Genomic DNA, 17,601 nt, shown 5'->3' with positions numbered 1-17,601 from the left:
GCACAGGGATACATACCCAGGTTGCAAACCCCTTCCTTGGCAGCTCCCTGAAAGCAGAGCAGGGGATAGCAGCCACATTTCAACATTTGGTGGCCATGGCTAATTGCTCTGAGTCGGGATGAGGGTGATGCCCGGCTTTTGCTGCTCTGCAAAGCTGCTGCTCTAAGAGGTTTTGCCTCAAGGCTGGTGCATCAGGGACAAGCTGCTGGCCCATCTGAGGCCACTCAGAAATTGGGGATGGTTGCGTCGCTGTCCTGCAAAACACAGATCACTTGGTGTCCCCTCGGGGGAGAGGGACCACGGTCCAGCAGCCCAAAGGTAGGGGGGCAATCGAAGGGGTTTGGTGATTCTCAACAGCTCAGCATTGGAGCTGCAAACAGGAAAAATGCATTTTCCTTTCGTAGCCTTCATAAAACGCTCTCTCGTCTTTCATTGTCGCCGTCTCCAGCAGCCCGAGCTCTCGTTGTCACTGCACGGGGCAGGGGGTGAGTGATGTGTCCTCGGGTGAGTGAGCGGAGGAAAGAGCTCGTGGGCTGAGGACCCACAAAAGAGGATCTTGCAAGACACAGAGGCCCAGATTTAGGGGAACTTGGGACATCGTGGTCTCTGGTGGTTGCTTCCTTGGGCAAGAGAAGCAGATAACCCTGCAGTCCTACATCAAACGATGCTGGCCGCCAGCCAGTTCCCTGCCTCTCAGCTGTGATTTTCTTCCCTTGCGTGTTTTTTTTGGCTGCAAAACTCTGGGATGTCACCAGCTTGGTGCCATGTCCTCTTCCCAGGCTTCCCCACTGAATCCAAGGATGCGTTTTCCACCAAAGGCACCTTCACGCAGGGGATTGCCCAGGGGCTGTGGATTGTGTCCCTGCTCACCGGCTCTGTCTCGTCTCTTGCAGGCGTGTGCGGCTGCTGCGGTGCCCTGCGGCCTCGCTACAAGAGACTCGTCGACAACATCTTCCCCGAGGACCCAGAGGTAGATGAAATGCTGCTTCACTGAGCAAAGCTCCACTGCTTGGGTTGCAGGGATGTGCTGTGACTTCACAGAAACAGCTCCTGGGAGGCAGGGGATGCTTTGGCTCCATAGAATCACAGATGGTTTGGGTTGAGGGGACCGTTAAATCTCCCCCAGTCCCCCCTGCCATGAGCAGGGACATCTGCACCAGCTCAGGTTGCTCAGAGCCCCGTCCAGCCTGGCCTGGGATGTCTCCAGGGATGGTTCAGCCACCACCTCTCTGCCCAACCTGGGCCAGGCTCTCACCACCCTCAGCACAAACAATTTCTGCATCATGTCCAGCCTGAATCTCCCTCCTTTAGTTTAAAACCATCACCCCTTGTCCTGTCACAACAGGCCCTGCTCGAAAGTCTGTCCCATCTTTCTTCTTAGCCCCTTTTAAGCACTGAAAGGCCGCACTAAGGTCTCCCCGGAGCTTCTCTTCTCCAGCTGAACACCCCAACTCTCTCACCTGTCCCACAGCAGAGCTGTTCCAGCCTCGGATCATTCCTGGGGCTCCTCTGGCCCCTCTCCAGCAGCTCCATGTCCACCCTTGTCCCCTGTGGGCTGAGATATTGCTCGAGGCTGACAAATGGTTCGTGTTGTATATACAGTGTGGGGTGCTCAGTGGAGGTCCAGCTGAGGTTAAATATGATCCTCCTTTGTTTTCCCTGGTGTACAAAGTGTGGGGAAGCACTGGGACAGGACCAGTGTGCTCCAGACCTCTGGCATCACTGCCAAGGTGTGCTCCTGATGTTTGCCAGGGCTGGTGCGAGGTTGTGACACGCTGTGCTGCTCTCTTTCAGGATGGGCTGGTGAAGACCAACATGGAGAAGCTGACGTTTTATGCCCTCTCTGCCCCGGAGAAGCTGGATCGCATCGGTGCCTACCTGTCCGAGCGGCTCATCCGGGACGTGAGCCGGCACCGATATGGGTGAGGGCTGGGAGGCTGGTTCAGCCGCCCCAGTGACCGCACACTGATGGGACACTGGACAGTAGAAGGGGCTCAGGCAAGGGCCGGGATGTGTGGGTACACAGCTCCTGCGTGCTCCAGCTGTCCTGAAGCTGTGAGCACAGCACAGAGAGACCCGAAAGTGAGATGTGGGGTCACGCAGGGATGTGCAAAAAATCATAGAGTCAAGTTGGTTGGAAAAGACCCTCAAGATCATTGAGTCCAACCGTTAACGTACCCCTGGCACTACCCCATGTCCCTGAGAACCTCATGTCCGTCTGTCCAGCCCTCCAGGGCTGGTGACTCCAGCACTGCCCTGGGCAGCCTGTTCCAATGCCCCACAGCCCTTTGGGGAAGAAATTGTTCCCACATCCAACCTCAACCTCCCCTGGGCAACTTGAGGCCGTTTCCTCTGCTCCTGGCGCTTGTTCCTGGGGAGCAGAGCCCGACCCCCCTGGCTCCAAGCTCCTTTCAGGCAGTTCAGAGATCAGAAGGTCTCCCCTCAGCTCCTGTTCTCCAGCTGAACCCCTCAGGTCTTTCAGCCGCTCCATCACACTTGTGCTCCAGCCCCTCACCAGCTCCGTTCCCTTCTCTCCACTCGCTCCAGCACCTCAAGGCCTTTCTTGGCGTGAGGGGCCCAGAACTGCCCCAGGATTGGCGGTTTGGCCTCCCCAGGTCCCAGCACAGGGACGGTCACTGCTCTGGGCCTGCTGGCCACACCAGTGCTGGAACCAGCCAGGATGCTGGTGGCCTCTTGGCCACCTGGGCACACGCTGCCTCATGTTTAGCTACCTAAGCTGCAAGGGACCAGGCAAGCTGGGAGCCACATAGTGTTTCCCTGGCATTGTTCTGTCCATCTTTGAGGAGTCTGTGTGTTTATGGTGTTTGTTCCCAGCAGCAGGACTGCCATCATCCCCTGGCCCGTCATCAGGAGCCTGTGGCATCCTCCAGGCCTTTAAAAGCCCAGAGTGTCTCTTCTAGAGCCAGATGGAAGCCTGGCTGGCTGTGGGCAAGCAGCTTGTTAGGGTGGCCCTGGCTGCAGCTTGCTGGGAGTTATTCAGGACAAGCTTGGGTGTGTTGTATGCCATGAACATCTCTGTTGAGCTGTGGTGATGTGGCACAAGTGGGATCAAGGATGAGGTGGAGGGAGGGGATTCAGGTCCTCAGCACAGGACACACATGGAGTTGCTGGAGAGGGGCCAGAGGAGCCCCAGGAATGACCTGAGGCTGGAACAGCTCTGCTGGGGACAGGTGAGAGAGTTGGGGTGTTCAGATGGAGAAGAGAAGCTCTGGGGAGACCTTAGTGCGGCCTTTCCAGACTTGAAAGGGGCCAAGAAGAAAGATGGGGACAGACTTTTGAGCATGGCCTGTTGTGATAGGACAAGGGGTGATGGTTTTAAACTAAAGGAGGGAGATTCAGGCCGGACATGATGCAGAAATTGTTTGTGCTGAGGGTGGTGAGAGCCTGGCCCAGGTTGGCCAGAGAGGTGGTGGATGAACCATCCCTGGAGACATCCCAGGCCAGGCTGGACGGGGCTCTGAGCAACCTGAGCTGGTGCAGATGTCCCTGCTCATGGCAGGGGGGACTAGGGGAGCTGAGAAGGTCCCTTCAACCCAAACCATTCTATGATTTTATGATGAGGGACAGTATGCTGACACTTTTCCAGAGAGGATGCAATGGGGATGCGCTGGACTGGATGGGAATTGCTGTGTTTGTTTTGTCCAACTCACCTGCCTGGTCCTGGCTGGATCCCGTTCCCTTCATCCTCCCTCCCCACGTCGCTTCCAGCTTTGCCGTGTTTACTGCAAGAAGAGAAGCACCCACCTGGAAATAGTTGCCTGGCCTGATTAGAAACTCTAGGGGAGCACGGGGAGGGCTCCTTCCCTTTGAAATACCTCCTGGATTGATTCTCGTCGTCTCTCAACAAAGCCACGACACACAAACAACGGCTCAGCTTTGTGCTGCGAACTCCAGCCCGCCTTTTATCCTGGGGGAAGAGATGGCAGCAGCCTGCCCGAGAAGTGCTAGAAGTTGGAAAACCTTCAAAGCCTCATCCGCATCACCCGTCATCCGGAGTGACAGGACATTCAAAGCTCTGCCTGATGTTCTGCAGTTAAGCGGCTGTTAACAGGCTCCACTTGCTATGTTGGGAAAAGAAAAGGCTTTCAAAGATTCTTTTTGACATCTGATGACAAGCCTCGGCGGGTTGGGGGGGGATATGTCCCTTCCTCCGCCGCCTGTGCTTGGAGGCACATAATTGGGTTGGAGCATGAGCTAATTTTCAAAGTCTTAGCTTTGAAATGCCTGAAGTGGGTTTGAATCAACCTCTGGTTTGTGGGTCGGCGCTGGGGGAGCAGCAGGGCACGTGGCTGTCTCTCCTGCCTGTGAGCTGAAGGCAGCCTTGATTTCAGCCTGTTTGGTCTCATCTTTGTGTTACCTTTACCGCTAAAAGGAGAAAGTGTTCTCATTTGAGTTCGCAGCAATGCGACTCACCATCTGCGAGAGGGTGGCTGGCACACGACAACTCCACAAGTGTCCCTTTTTTCTCTCGGTGGCCTGTGTCCAGCTGTCCCCAAAAGAGAAGCCACTTTGTCACAATAATATTGGGCACGGAATGTTGTTTTCAGCCTTGTTTCCAACAAGAAAGGAGCTTGATGCTCCACACTGCTTGTCAGTCACCTCTTCATACCTTTTATTTTTCCCTCTGGGCCAGTTTTAACCTGGTTTGACAGATGGGTAAGAGCCTCACAGATCCAGGAGGAACTGGCTGCTTATTTTCACCATACATAGAAGAGCTGTAGTGGTGTCTGAAGGACAGACAGGCTGCAGCGGGGGCTCAGCCACGCTACAAGACACCAGAGAATCTACTCAAGACTGGAGCCAGATGTCAACATTTCTGGGGCATCAGGAGATGGGATCGATCTTGCTGTGTTTTACCAGCTGGAACCTGGAAGTCCAGGGTTTATCAGACAGTTTCTTTTCCCCCGAGAGCGCGGGTGCCTCCCCAGCTGCCCATCAACGTGCAGGCAGATGTGCAGCTCCTGCCCACATCGCTGCTGCTGAGCTCGGTGCTTTCGAGTTTTCTTCTCGCAGCACAAGCTGGTGGCTGCTGCGGGACACCCAGGCTGCGAATCAGCGGGGAGAGGAGCTGGCTTGAACATGGACGTTAAAAGAGCACAATATCAAGATATCATTGAATGGTTTGGGTGGGAAGGGACCTTCAGAACTCATCTAGTGCCACCCCTGCCATGAGCAGGGACATCTGCACCAGCTCAGGGTGCTCAGAGCCCCGTCCAGCCTGGCCTGGGATGTCTCCAGGGATGGTTCATCTACCACCTCTCTGGCCAACCTGGGCCAGGCTCTCACCACCCTCAGCACAAACAGTTTCTGCATCATGTCTGGCCTGAATCTCCCTCCTTTAGTTTAAAACCATCACCCCTTGTTCTGTCACAACAGAGCAGACTCAAAAGTCTGTCCTCAACTTTCTTATTGATCCTTTTTAAGTACGGAAAGGCCTCAATTATATGAGAGGAAATGGCCTCAAGTTGCACCAGGGGAAGTTGAGGTTGGATGTGGGGAACAATTTCTTCCCCAAAGGGCTGTGGGGCATTGGAACAGGCTGCCCAGGGCAGTGCTGGAGTCACCAGCCCTGGAGGGCTGGACAGACGGACATGAGGTTCTCAGGGACATGAGGCAGTGCCAGGGGTGGGGGAACAGTTGGACTCGATGATCTTTTCCCACCAAAATGATTCTATGATTTTATGCTATAAAGAGCAGTTCAGAGCGAGGGAAGCCCACAGGCAGCGTGCGGGGAGATGCAAAGTGTTGCTGGGTCTGGTCAGAGGAGAGATGGTGGGAGCAGCCAACACCACCTAACACTATTCCAAGGTTATTCTGGGTGTAAAACATTTCTCCTTGGGTCAGCCAGAGGAGGAGGTTGGTGTTTTGCTGGTGGGCATGCAGGGGGTTTGCGAGGGAGGAGGAGGAGGGATGGCCGTGGGCTCATGCTGCTGTCGGCGGTGACCTCGGCCTCTGTCTGCTCCCAGCTACGTGTGCATTGCCATGGAGGCCCTGGACCAGCTCCTCATGGCCTGCCACTGCCAGAGCATCAACCTCTTCGTGGAGAGCTTCCTCAAGATGGTGGCCAAGCTGCTGGAGTCGGAGAAGCCCAACCTGCAGATCCTGGGGACCAACTCGGTGAGTAGGAACGTGGCGGGTGGTGGCACAGAACCCTACTGACCCTGTCCTGGGCTTTCCACCCTGCCTGTCACCCCACATCTCTGCCAGGACAGGAAAACTTGTTGGGAAAGGATGGAGAAAGGCTGCAGGGGAGGGTTTATGGTGTCCCCTCTCGTGTGTGAGGTTTCTGAGACCCCATGTGCTGTCCCTACTGTTTGCTGTGACCAGTCGCTGGTCTCTGATCTCTGCTGCCTTCTCGCTCTTGAATTCAGCTTTTCCTAAACGAGCCTGAGCACAGGGGGGCTGTCAGCAGTTTTGGACAACAGAGCAGCTCAGGAGGTGATCCCCATGGATTTTGGGAGCTCTTTGTGCTCAGCAAAGGGCTGGCTTAGACAGAGCCGCGGCTTGCACTAAGTGGCTTAGCTGGGCTGGGATGTGTCGGTCACAGACATGAAATAAGGGGAAAGGAGGACAGATGAACAAAGGTGACATCCTCCCAGCATCCAAACTGCTGGTCCTGACTGGCAGCCCCTTGTGCATGGCCATTCTGCTGGTTTTTACTGGGAACACTGGTGTACTTGACACCTGGGCTTGCGAGGGCTCTGCTGGTGCCTGGTAGCTTGGCTTGGACAAGCTGCATCTGTCCTTGTGGCTTTGTAAGAAGGAGTTTAAATGGAGCTGATCATCCTTATTATGACCTGTCAGTACTTAAAAGGGGCCCATAGGATGGGCACAGACTTTTTGGCAGGGCCTGTTGTGATAGGACACAGGGTGATTGTTTTAAACTAAAACCCAAACTATTCTATGATTCTATGACCATCTCTTGTCTCCATGGCTGCCTGAACATGGGAGGTTTGCCCCACATGGGCGTGAAAAATGAGGCAGGGCTCTATCTTGCTTTGACCCAACGCCTTCTACTCGAGGACATCTGTCACGGGACTGGTCCCCTCAAGTCTCTGCCGTGGCACCATAGGGGCTGTCCCCTCCCTGGCTCCACACCAGCAGCTCCCATTGAGGTTCAGTTTCATGCTGGGTGCCAGTGGTCCCTCTGATGCTGAGCTCTGCTTGGACACCTTGCAAGGTCCTGAGATGGCTCATGGATGACCATGAGCCAGCACTGTGCCCTTGTGGCCAGGAAGGCAAATGGTACCTGGGGTGTATTACAAGGGGGGTGGTCAGTAGGTCAGAGAGGTTCTCCTTCCCCTCTACTCCGCCCTGGTGAGACCACATCTGGAATATTGTGTCCAGTTCTGGGCCCCTCAGTTCCAGAAGGACAGGGAACTGCTGGAGAGGGTCCAGCGTAGGGCAACAAAGATGATTAAGGGAGTGGAGCAGCTCCCGTGTGAGGAAAGGCTGAGGGAGCTGGGGCTCTTTAGTTTGGAGAAGAGGAGACTAAGGGGGGACCTCATTAATGTTTATAAATATATAAAGGGTGAGTGCCATGAGGATGGAGCCAGGCTCTTCTCGGTGGCAAACAACGATAGGACAAGGGGTAATGGGATCAAGCTGGAACACAAGAGGTTCCACTTAAATTTTAGAAGAAACTTCTTCTCAGTGAGGGTGGCAGAGCCTGGCCCAGGCTGCCCAGGGAGGTTGTGGAGTCTCCTTCTCTGGAGACATTCAAAACCCGCCTGGACATGTTCCTGTGCGACCTCACCTGGGTGTTCCTGCTCCAGCAGGGGGATTGGACTAGATGATCTTTTGAGGTCCCTTCCAATCTCTAACATACTGTGATACTGTGAAGTGTCCAGAGAGCAGCCACAGAGAGGAGCACCATAGAACCATAGAATAGTTTGGGTTGAAGGGACCTTCCCAGCTCCCCCAGTTCCCCCTGCCATGACAGGGACATCTGCACCAGCTCAGGTTGCTCAGAGCCCCGTCCAGCCTGGCCTGGGATGTCTCCAGGGATGCTTCATCCACCACCTCTCTGGCCAACCTGGGCCAGGCTCTCACCACCCTCAGCACAAACAATTTCTGCATCATGTCCAGCCTGAATCTCCCTCCTTTAGTTTAAAACCATCACCCCTTGTCCTGTCACAACAGGCCCTGCTCAAAAGTCTGTCCCATCTTTCTTCTCGTCCCCTTTTAAGCACTGAAAGGCCGCACTAAGGTCTCCCCGGAGCTTCTCTTCTCCAGCTGAACACCCCAACTCTCTCACCTGTCCCCAGCAGAGCTGTTCCAGCCTCGGGTCATTTCTGGGGCTCCTCTGGCCCCTCTCCAGCAGCTCCATGTGTGTCCTGTGCTGAGGACCCAGAGCTGGACCAGCACTGCAGGGGGGTCTCACCAGAGCGGAGCAGAGGGGCAGAATCCCCTCCCTCTTGTTTTATTGAGGAGTCCAGAGCAGGAACGATGGTTTAGTGATGCTTTTTTTTTTGGCTTCAGAGGGCAAACAGCACTGAAAACTTGTGGGCTTTTATAGAAAAGTGAGTAATGATAATGAGACACTTCTTCCTCTGTCTGCTAATGAGAAATGTGCCTCAGGCTTGTGCTTAATTAGAGGGTGCTGTCTCAAGCAATCTTCACAATAATGGAGCTGATGGCGAAGGCGGGAGGAGGTTGTTTATAGAAACCTGCTCCGTGTGAGTCACTCTCCGCAGCGTGAAAATCTCGCCTGGAACACATCTCCCACCTCGCTGGGGTGCTGGGCTGTGCAGGGGCTGATCCCGGGACCAGCCGCCCAGATCCACGGCCACAGCGAAAATCCAGCATCCCCTCATCCCTACAACCCCATCCTGTAATCCCTGCGGTGAACATATGGAGCTGCAGCTTCAATCCACTTTGGTTCCTCATCCTCGTTAGGGCAACCTCCCCGCCTTGAGTAGGAACCATCTAATTTCCAGCTCCATGTCATTCCTGTTTTATTTTCCCTTCGAACCAACACTGATCTTCCATTTAAACCGCTCTTCCCCCGCCTTGATGTTCCTCTTCTGATGTATTTATGTCTGATGTATTTATAGGAGGCGGCGTTATCCCTTCCCAGCCGTTGTTTTGCTTCTCCTCGCGTTTCCCCGCACTCGCTCTCTGCTTTCCCAGCCGTGTTGCAGTTGCAGCTTCTCGGCTCCAAGCACGGGGACCCCAAGCTGCCCAGCCCTGCACCCCTACAAACCACAGCAGAAATAGTGCTGCATTTCAGTGTTTTAAACTGTGTTTCTTAGTGGAAAAACAACATAAAGCTACAGAGCAGCTTTTTAGCTGGGATGCGTGAAAGTAAGTTGCTTTCCTGAAGGTTTGATGCCTCCTTTTGTGTCGGCCCAGCTCTCAGTGGGTCATTTCCATGTGTCCTGGTGCTGCTTTGTGTTTCTGGACAGGTCGGAGAAGGGAACGGAGCTGGTGAGGAGCTGGAGCACAAGTGTGATGGAGCGGCTGAGGGACCTGGGGGGTTCAGCTGGAGAACAGGAGCTGAGGGGAGACCTTCTGATCTCTGAACTGCCTGAAAGGAGCTTGGAGCCAGGGGGGTCGGGCTCTGCTCCCCAGGAACAAGCGCCAGGAGCAGAGGAAACGGCCTCAAGTTGCGCCAGGGGAGGTTGAGGTTGGATGTGGGAACAATTTCTTCCCCAAAGGGCTGTGGGGCATTGGAACAGGCTGCCCAGGGCAGTGCTGGAGTCACCAGCCCTGGAGGGTTGGACAGACGGACATGAGGTTCTCAGGAAATGGGGCAGTGCCGGGGGTGGGGGAACAGTTGGACTTGATGGTCTTTTCCAACCAAAATGACACTGTGATTCAGTGTCCTGTAGTCACCCTTGCAGGGACAGCCACGTCTTGGAAAAATGCAACAGTTTGTGAGCAAGTGGCCAAGTCCTAAAATGTCCCATTGGCAGAACAAGGAGGCTTCGAGGCCCGTTTTTCTCTGTTCTTGGCTGCTTTTTCTGAGTTCTGCCCCTGCTGGAGGCTACAGATGGATGCAGGGAGGGCAGCTGCTTCCAGCTGTGGGCTGATGTGACCCCCGTGCCACATCCAGTGGCACCGGGCCAGGAGCTGAACCGGGTGGGTGCTGGCGTGGATGGGTGGGCTGGCAATCCCTGGGGCTTTGGTATCAGGAGGGATGAGCTGGTCTCGTGTGCTTCCCTGATGGGACAAAATGAGCTGCTGTCCATTGTGTGGCTGTGGGGCTGAAACCTGCAGATCCTGCCTGTGGATAAGCCATTTTTCCCCTTGATTTCATGACATTTTTTGGCCGTGGGATGCTTGGGACAGCTCTCCCAGAGCTGCTGCGGGGATCCCCATTACTGCTCCTTGTTCTGCATCCTTTCCTCGCCTCCTGTCGCACGTCGAGTTTTCATGAGCTGAAAAAAAGCCCCATTAAAAACCTACTTTGAGCTCTGCATGGTACAGAGGTTCCTTATGTAACAAACCTGCATTTTTCTGGTGAGTAAGAGGAGTTTATCAGTTGGAGTCAGTCCCTGCGCTCTGGGAACGATTCCTGGCAGGGCTGAGCTTGCTCAGAGCCAGACTGTGCAGCTGCCGGTATTAATAGCAGCGGGTACACGCTCGTCAGTGCCAGCGTGATGGACTGGGACGGCTGGGCTGGCTGTGCCAGTGGTGGGGGGCACCGGGGGGCTGCTGCTTCTCTTCTGGCAGGGCTGGATGCCAAAGAATGCAGAAAGCAAGAAGTGAGAAAAGCCTGCTGATGGAATGGGGGTGAAGGAGCTCCTGTGTGGCGGGGCTTCTCCAGAGCGTGCTGAGCACCCTGGGAAATGCCAGGTGGGCAGGTAACCCCTTGGAGGTGGGTTAGGTCATAGAATGGTAGAATTGTTTTGATTGAAAAGGACCCTCAAGATCAACGAGTCAAATCATTCCCCCACCCCCGGCACTGCCCCATGTCCTGAGAACCTCATGTCCGTCTGTCCAACCCTCCAGGGCTGGTGACTCCAGCACTGCCCTGGGCAGCCTGTTCCAATGCCCCACAGCCCTTTGGGGAAGAAATTGTTCCCACATCCAACCTCAACCTCCCCTGGCGCAACTTGAGGCCGTTTCCTCTGCTCCTGGTGCTTGTTCCTGGGGAGCAGAGCCCAGCACCCTCCATGCTACAGCCTCCTTTCCCAGCTGAACGGGGAACCCAGTAGTTGTAGTACCTCGATCCAGGACTGTTTGAGTGATGTGGGATCGCTCGGTGTGACCGCAGAGCTGTTCTAAGCAATGCAACTGCACCAGCATCGCATCTCCCGATAACACTGGGAGAGCAGTTAACAGCCAGGATGGTTGGGGTGTTGCTTGGACAAGGACCATCCTGTCCCTTAATTGTGCAAATGGCATCAGTGCAGCACGGGAGCACAGAGTCATGGAATCACAGGGTGGTTTGGGTTGAAGGGACCTTCAAAGCTCCCCCAGTTCCCCCTGCCATGAGCAGGGACATCTGCACCAGCTCAGGTTGCTCAGAGCCCCGTCCAGCCTGGCCTGGGATGTCTCCAGGGATGGTTCAGCCGCCACCTCTCTGGCCAACCTGGGCCAGGCTCTCACCACCCTCAGCACAATTTCATTATATCCATCTTGAATCTCCCTCTTTTAGTTTAAAACCATCCCCCCTTGTCCTGTGGCAACTGGCCCTGCTCAGAAGTCTGTCCTCATGAAAGCAGCCAACAGATTTCTCTGCCTAAAATCTTGGCAAGCAGCTGCTTACACCCTTGCTCCAAGTGGGAGGATAAAGCACGGAGACTCAGTGGCACATTTTTGTCCCAGGCCAAGGATAAACCTCGTCCCTTCACAGCACCGAGCGCTCTTGGGTGGATACAGACTGAACGCTCTGTGTGTTCCAGCCGGCAGCTGATGCCTTGGATTTCGTGGCAGCTCTTGTTTTATTGAGGTTCTATTGCTGGTTCCTTTTTCAAGCTACCCCTCTCAGTACGACTGGGTGAGCTGAGGCTCCCCCTTCCTTCCTGACCCTTTGTTCCCATCTTTTCCCAATTCAGACAAAAGCTTGAGAAACATGTTTAATCTTTCTTCCTCTTTAATTCTCTCCATGGAAGCTTAAAATCCAGCTCCGCTGGTCAGCTGGCGTTTCTGGCAAGCTCGGCACTTGCTGGCACGGCCGCGCTGGGACCTGGTGCTGCAGGCGAGATCTGGGATGTGGTTAAACAACCTGCTCGTGGTTGGTTTCTCCGCTGCCGTTTCCAAGGCTGTTTTCACCCCTGTAGCAAAGTTTGGGGAATGTTGGCCAGATTTTGTGCCATCTGGGAGGATGGAAAGAAGCCGGGGGCAAATTTCTGTCTTGTTACTAAGATGTGCTGCGTATTAGGGATCCTTTAACTCAGAGCCTCGTTTGCTGCTTTGGGGAGGAATTCTAAGGATATTTTTGCTGTCGTGCCCTCTGGGCTGACCCCCCTCTTTCTTCTCCTCTCCCAGTTTGTGAAGTTTGCCAACATCGAGGAGGACACCCCGTCCTACCACCGCAGCTACGACTTCTTTGTCTCCCGCTTCAGCGAGATGTGTCACTCCAGCCACGACGACCTGGACATCCGGACAAAGTGAGTGTCACCCATGGGGTGTCCCTGGCTCCACGAACGCATCTTGGGGGGGCTTTGCTGTGCCCCCAGCTCTGCCTTTCTTAGAACCACAGGATGGTTTGGGTTGAAGGGACCTTCAAGCTCCCCCAGTCCCCCCTGCCATGAGCAGGGACATCTGCACCAGCTCAGGTTGCTCAGAGCCCCGTCCAGCCTGGCCTGGGATGTCTCCAGGGATGGTTCATCTACCACCTCTCTGGCCAACCTGGGCCAGGCTCTCACCACCCCCATTGTAAAAAAGAGGAGAGAATCCCCTGCTTTTGGGGACAGGCTGGATCCAGGCTGGGGGAGCAGTTGTTTTGTGCTGTGATGGATTCGCTCAGTGATTCCCAGAGCCGCTCAGGCTGCTGTTCTCAACCCTCCCTTATTTTCCAGGCATTAAACCCTCCTGACTGCGCAGGAGGATGAAGCAGGAGCCTGGAAGACTCACTAGAGCCCATATCCAACCTCTGTGGCCGTGTGGAATATTGTTTGCAGCATTACATGTGTGCCAGAGAAGTTGGTTTGCGCTTTTTGTCCTGAGAACAGGGCAGCTGGGCTCACTGTGGCCACAACTGATGACAAGACAAGGGACAAATGTGCCCTTGGGCTTCCAGCTTGTTTTCTGGGGCCAAAACGTGAGCAGTCTGCCCATCCCAGGGCTACCCCGGTGCATCTTTAAGCATTTCTCACCTTTGTCCAGGGCAGCTGGAGCTGAGAGCAGGAGGCAAGGGAGCGATCCTGACCCCAAAATGAGGATGACAATGGGAAGAAGCTCCCCACTCTTAGCAGCACGAATATTCACTCAAAAACTGCCTCCTGCAGCCCCGTGCTCTTATTTTCCACATTTAAAGGTGGTTACATCTCTCTAGACAGCATCGAGGACTGGCTTGCTTTGCTGGGATGAGGAAATGCACCCAGAGGGATTAATTACCACTAAAGCAGACAGATTAATGTTGTTTACTACCACCCAAGGCAGGCCTGTCGGGGACGTATTTAAAAAGACCCAGCGATTGCAATATCTCCGGGAGGCACCGATGCTGCAGCACCGATGGTTTAGCACCCACAGCTCTCACTGGGAAGCTCTGAGCAGGAGGATTCTGCTGCCAAGGAGCAGATTTCTGTCGAACCCAGATGTCAGGCAGCATCTCAGCACGTGGTGTTGCTGGAGCTGCGGTACCAGGGACCAGTTTTCTTGCAGAGGGATGAACCCCTGAGGTTCACCACTGCTCATGGAGCCTTGTCTCCGAGGTCCAGCCTTGTCTCCTTTCACCACTGCAGACACACAGGGGTTTTTTTTCTTTTATTTCCTTAATAAGGAAATAATGCAGAAGGCTCATTATTTCCATTTGGCCTTCAGGGCACTGGTGACGCCAGCTAAATTGCACTGGAGATTGGAAAAGACAAATTCTGCAGCTCCTGTAATTAAAACGGGGGCTGCGCATCCCTGGGCCATTGGTCCTGCTCAGAGCTCCTCGTGTCTCAGTCGGATTATTGCCTTGATTAGATCTGCGAAATGTGTCACGGAGACCTCCGAGCGGGTTATTTAATGCATTTATTTCTGCAGATAAGCGTGTGGTGTCTTTCTCAGGCGTCAGCAGCGGGTGTTGAGCGGCTGGTTCCAGCCCTGGGAAGCTTGCTGCATCGGGACAGTTTTATTGAGGATTTTATTGGACTCAGAAAGGACACAGATATCAACAAGCACCTGAGTTTCCTGAGCATCCATTATCCCCGTGGATGCAGCCTCTGGGAAGGGGGAAAAATGGGAAACCCACAGAGAACGGAGACTTCCCACAGCCAAACCAAATTGGTGCCTTGTCTCCAACTTCTTGCAGTTTCACCCATGTATATTTGTGTATATAAATGTAAAATTACGTATGCTGTATAGATACGGAGCATTTGGGCGTCCGTTTGCTCCCCAGGATCCGGATGTCTGGCATTAAAGGCCTGCAAGGAGTGGTGAGGAAGACGGTGAACGACGAGCTCCAAGCCAACATCTGGGACCCACAGCACATGGACAAGATCGTCCCCTCGCTGCTCTTCAACTTGCAGCACGTGGAGGAGACCGAGAGGTGAGTCCCTGGGTTCAAACGCGCCGTTTGCAAAGCTCTGAGCGGCGGGCTGAGCTCTGGGAGGGATTCCTGCTAAAATACTCCCAAAGCTGTTGTTTTAAAGCCAGCCGAGAGGAATCTGAAGAACTTAAAAGGTGGTTTGGTTGCTGACCGTCTGTTCTTCCAACGTAATCCCCTGCTGGCTGCGTGCTGGCCACCAGTGGGGTGTTTGAAGGGGAATAGCATAGAAGAAAAGCACAGAACAGAAGAGCCAGCATAAATTCCTCCTGGGAGTGTCCTTTGGAAGGTTAAGAGAGCTGTATCAGCCCTGGGCAGTTGGCTTCTGGCCCTTTTTTTCCCTGTTTTTTTCTTGTAAAGTGAAGCGTCAAGGTAGTAAAAGCATTTGTGGTGTTTGTGTGATGCCAAATGAGCTTGAGTGTGCAAAAAGGGATAGATCTGCTCTGGGGGGTGTGTGCGACTGGTCCTGGGCTGGGAGTGCTTTGCTGTTCCTCCCCTGGGAAGCTGTTTCCACCATGGGAGGACATTATGTCCTGCATCCTTACCAATAAGAAAATAGAATCACAGGATGGTTTGGGTTGAAGGCACCGTTAAATCTCCCCCAGTTCCCCCTGCCATGAGCAGGGACATCTTCACCAGCTCAGGTTGCTCAGAGCCCCGTCCAGCCTGGCCTGGGATGTCTCCAGGGATGGTTCATCTACCACCTCTCTGGCCAACCTGGGCCAGGCTCTCACCACCCTCAGCACAAACGATTTCTGCATCATGTTCGGCCTGAATCTCCCTCCTTTAGTTTAAAACCATCCCCCCTTGTCCTATCGCAACAGGCCCTGCTCAAAAGTCTGTCCCCAGCTTTCTTCTTGGCCCCTTTTAAGCACTGAAAGGCCGCACTAAGGTCTCCCCGGAGCTTCTCTTCTCCAGCTGAACACCCCAACTCTCTCAGCCTGTCCCCCAGCAGAGCTGTTCCAGCCTCGGGTCATTTCTGGGGCTCCTCTGGCCCCTCTCCAGCAGCTCCATGTGTGTCCTGTGCTGGAGGCTCCACATCCTTCCCCGTGATCGTCCCTCTGATCCTAGGGACACAGGAGCTGTCCCCGCTGCCTGGCACACCCCCCTGCTCTGCAATCCCTGTGGCCCTGCTGCTCTCTGATCTGTCTCCAACCCAGCAGCGCTTCATCCCCAGTTCTCTGTGGGATGGAGCTGCCCTGTGTCCCTGTCCGGGTGACATTTGGGTGCTGCGGGGTGACCCGCAGCCCTCCGGGGCTGATGCTGCTGTTGTTTTGCTCCGTTTTGCCGAGTTCTGTTCCTCTTCTCCCACCCAACTGCTGCCACACGCTGGGTGCCGCTCTCACCGCCCCCCTGTGCTTTGGCAGCCGCTCCCCCTCCCCGCTGCAAGCCGCCGAGAAGGAGAAGGAGAGTCCCACGGAGCTGGCGGAGCGGTGTCTGCGGGAGCTGCTGGGCCGGGCGGCGTACGGCAACATCAAGAACGCCATCAAACCCGTCCTCATGTGAGTCCTGCGCCCCTCGGTTTTTGGCACAAGGGAAACTGAGGCACGGGGAAACCGCGGGCAGGAGCTGGGCGAAGGTACGATGCTGGAGATGGGGACAGGGTTGCAGGCTGAGCTCTTTAGTTTTGGATGTGATGGGGAAGGTGGCAAGGATTGCTACATGCACCTGTGAAAGGGCACGTCCTGACTGCTCCAGGTGTGTACTTCTAGAGTGCCGTATGTGGCAGGCTAAATGCTAATTGGCAGCCCTATCTTGAGATATATTTCATAATTAACTGCTGTCCTTGTCAAGGCTGCTCTTTCATGACCCAGAATGCTGCCACTTTTGATGTGAAAGAATGGCTGTTTTTCCAGTCTTGATCTGACAGGTTATTCCAAACCGGATCATAGGGATTTTTGGCTATATTTTTCCTCTGTGTGAGCATATTCCCCTTCAGGCTTTTATTTCTACGTTGAAGAATTAGTTACCACTGCTGGATGAATGGCTAGACGGGAGCAGCTATTCACTGTGAGGTTTGAGATCACAGGTTGCCCCATCAGGCGTGCTTTACAGAAGGTCTTCAAGCCCACACTTGTATTCTTGAATGACAAGGTGTGTGATGACCTGTCACTGAGAAAAATCACCTTGGAAAGGAGTTTGTGTGGCTGTTCTCTCCTGCAGTGTTTGCTCCTGCCATCCCGGGTGCTGCTTTGCACCCCTGAATGGTTTTGGGGACCCACAGTCATTTCCCCTCCGTTTCCATCTCTTCCCCAGCCACCTGGACAACCACTCGCTCTGGGAGCCGAAGATCTTTGCCACGTGCTGCTTCAGGATCATCATGTACTCAATCCAGGTGGGGACTGTGGCTGGTGGCACCATTTGGGGACACACGGGGATGCTTGGGAGCGCCTGTATCTGCCTGCACGGCTGAGTCAGAGCCGCGGCCGCATTGGCGCATCCTGGCAGCGCCGAGTCTGAGCTCTCATGATGAGCTGCGCTCTGAGTGTGCTCCAAAACCAGCTGGAGACAGGCACAGTGCGGTGCTCCTGCAGTGTGAGGGGGACACGGGGGTCATTCTGGAGTTGAGGTCTCTGAGGAAGGTGGATGCAAATGCTTCATCTGCTCTGAGCTTCTCCCACCATAGTGGGGTCAAAGCAACGTGCTGGGGAGGGACCCAGGTCACCTTGTGAGCCTCTGAAATGCTGCAAACAAACCCAAACTCCAAAAGCTGGGGTCAGTTTTGGGCCCCTCACGCCAAGAAAGGCCTTGAGGTGCTGGAGCGAGTGGAGAGAAGGGAACGGAGCTGGGGAGGGGCTGGAGCACAAGTGTGATGGAGCGGCTGAGGGACCTGGGGGGTTCAGCTGGAGAACAGGAGCTGAGGGGAGACCTTCTGATCTCTGAACTGCCTGAAAGGAGCTTGGAGCCAGGGGGGTCGGGCTCTGCTCCCCAGGAAC

General features: G+C 54.7%; 1 protein-coding gene across 7 annotated transcripts in view; it reads left to right on the top strand.

Moving 5' to 3' along the window:
• The window catches only part of EFR3B (EFR3 homolog B), a 55,428-nt gene that overhangs the window by 21,248 nt on the left and 16,579 nt on the right, over nucleotides 1–17,601 (top strand). For 6 of the 7 annotated variants that reach the window (XM_065055544.1, XM_021298529.2, XM_065055546.1 and 3 more), the window contains 7 exons: nucleotides 894–970; nucleotides 1,795–1,922; nucleotides 5,988–6,138; nucleotides 12,460–12,581; nucleotides 14,519–14,668; nucleotides 16,033–16,167; nucleotides 16,922–17,000. In XM_065055544.1, the coding sequence (XP_064911616.1) occupies nucleotides 894–970; nucleotides 1,795–1,922; nucleotides 5,988–6,138; nucleotides 12,460–12,581; nucleotides 14,519–14,668; nucleotides 16,033–16,167; nucleotides 16,922–17,000 (842 nt within the window). Of the gene's footprint in view, nucleotides 1–893; nucleotides 971–1,794; nucleotides 1,923–5,987; nucleotides 6,139–9,708; nucleotides 10,822–12,459; nucleotides 12,582–14,518; nucleotides 14,669–16,032; nucleotides 16,168–16,921; nucleotides 17,001–17,601 lie in introns of those variants that run through there. The other variant, XM_065055548.1, reaches the window with a different exon arrangement.

The sequence above is a fragment of the Columba livia genome, chromosome 3 (assembly GCF_036013475.1).
Source record: "Columba livia isolate bColLiv1 breed racing homer chromosome 3, bColLiv1.pat.W.v2, whole genome shotgun sequence".
In the NCBI taxonomy this organism is placed as follows: domain Eukaryota; kingdom Metazoa; phylum Chordata; class Aves; order Columbiformes; family Columbidae; genus Columba; species Columba livia.
Note: the sequence above shows the minus strand (reverse complement) of the source record. Positions and strands in the feature narration are given on the sequence as shown.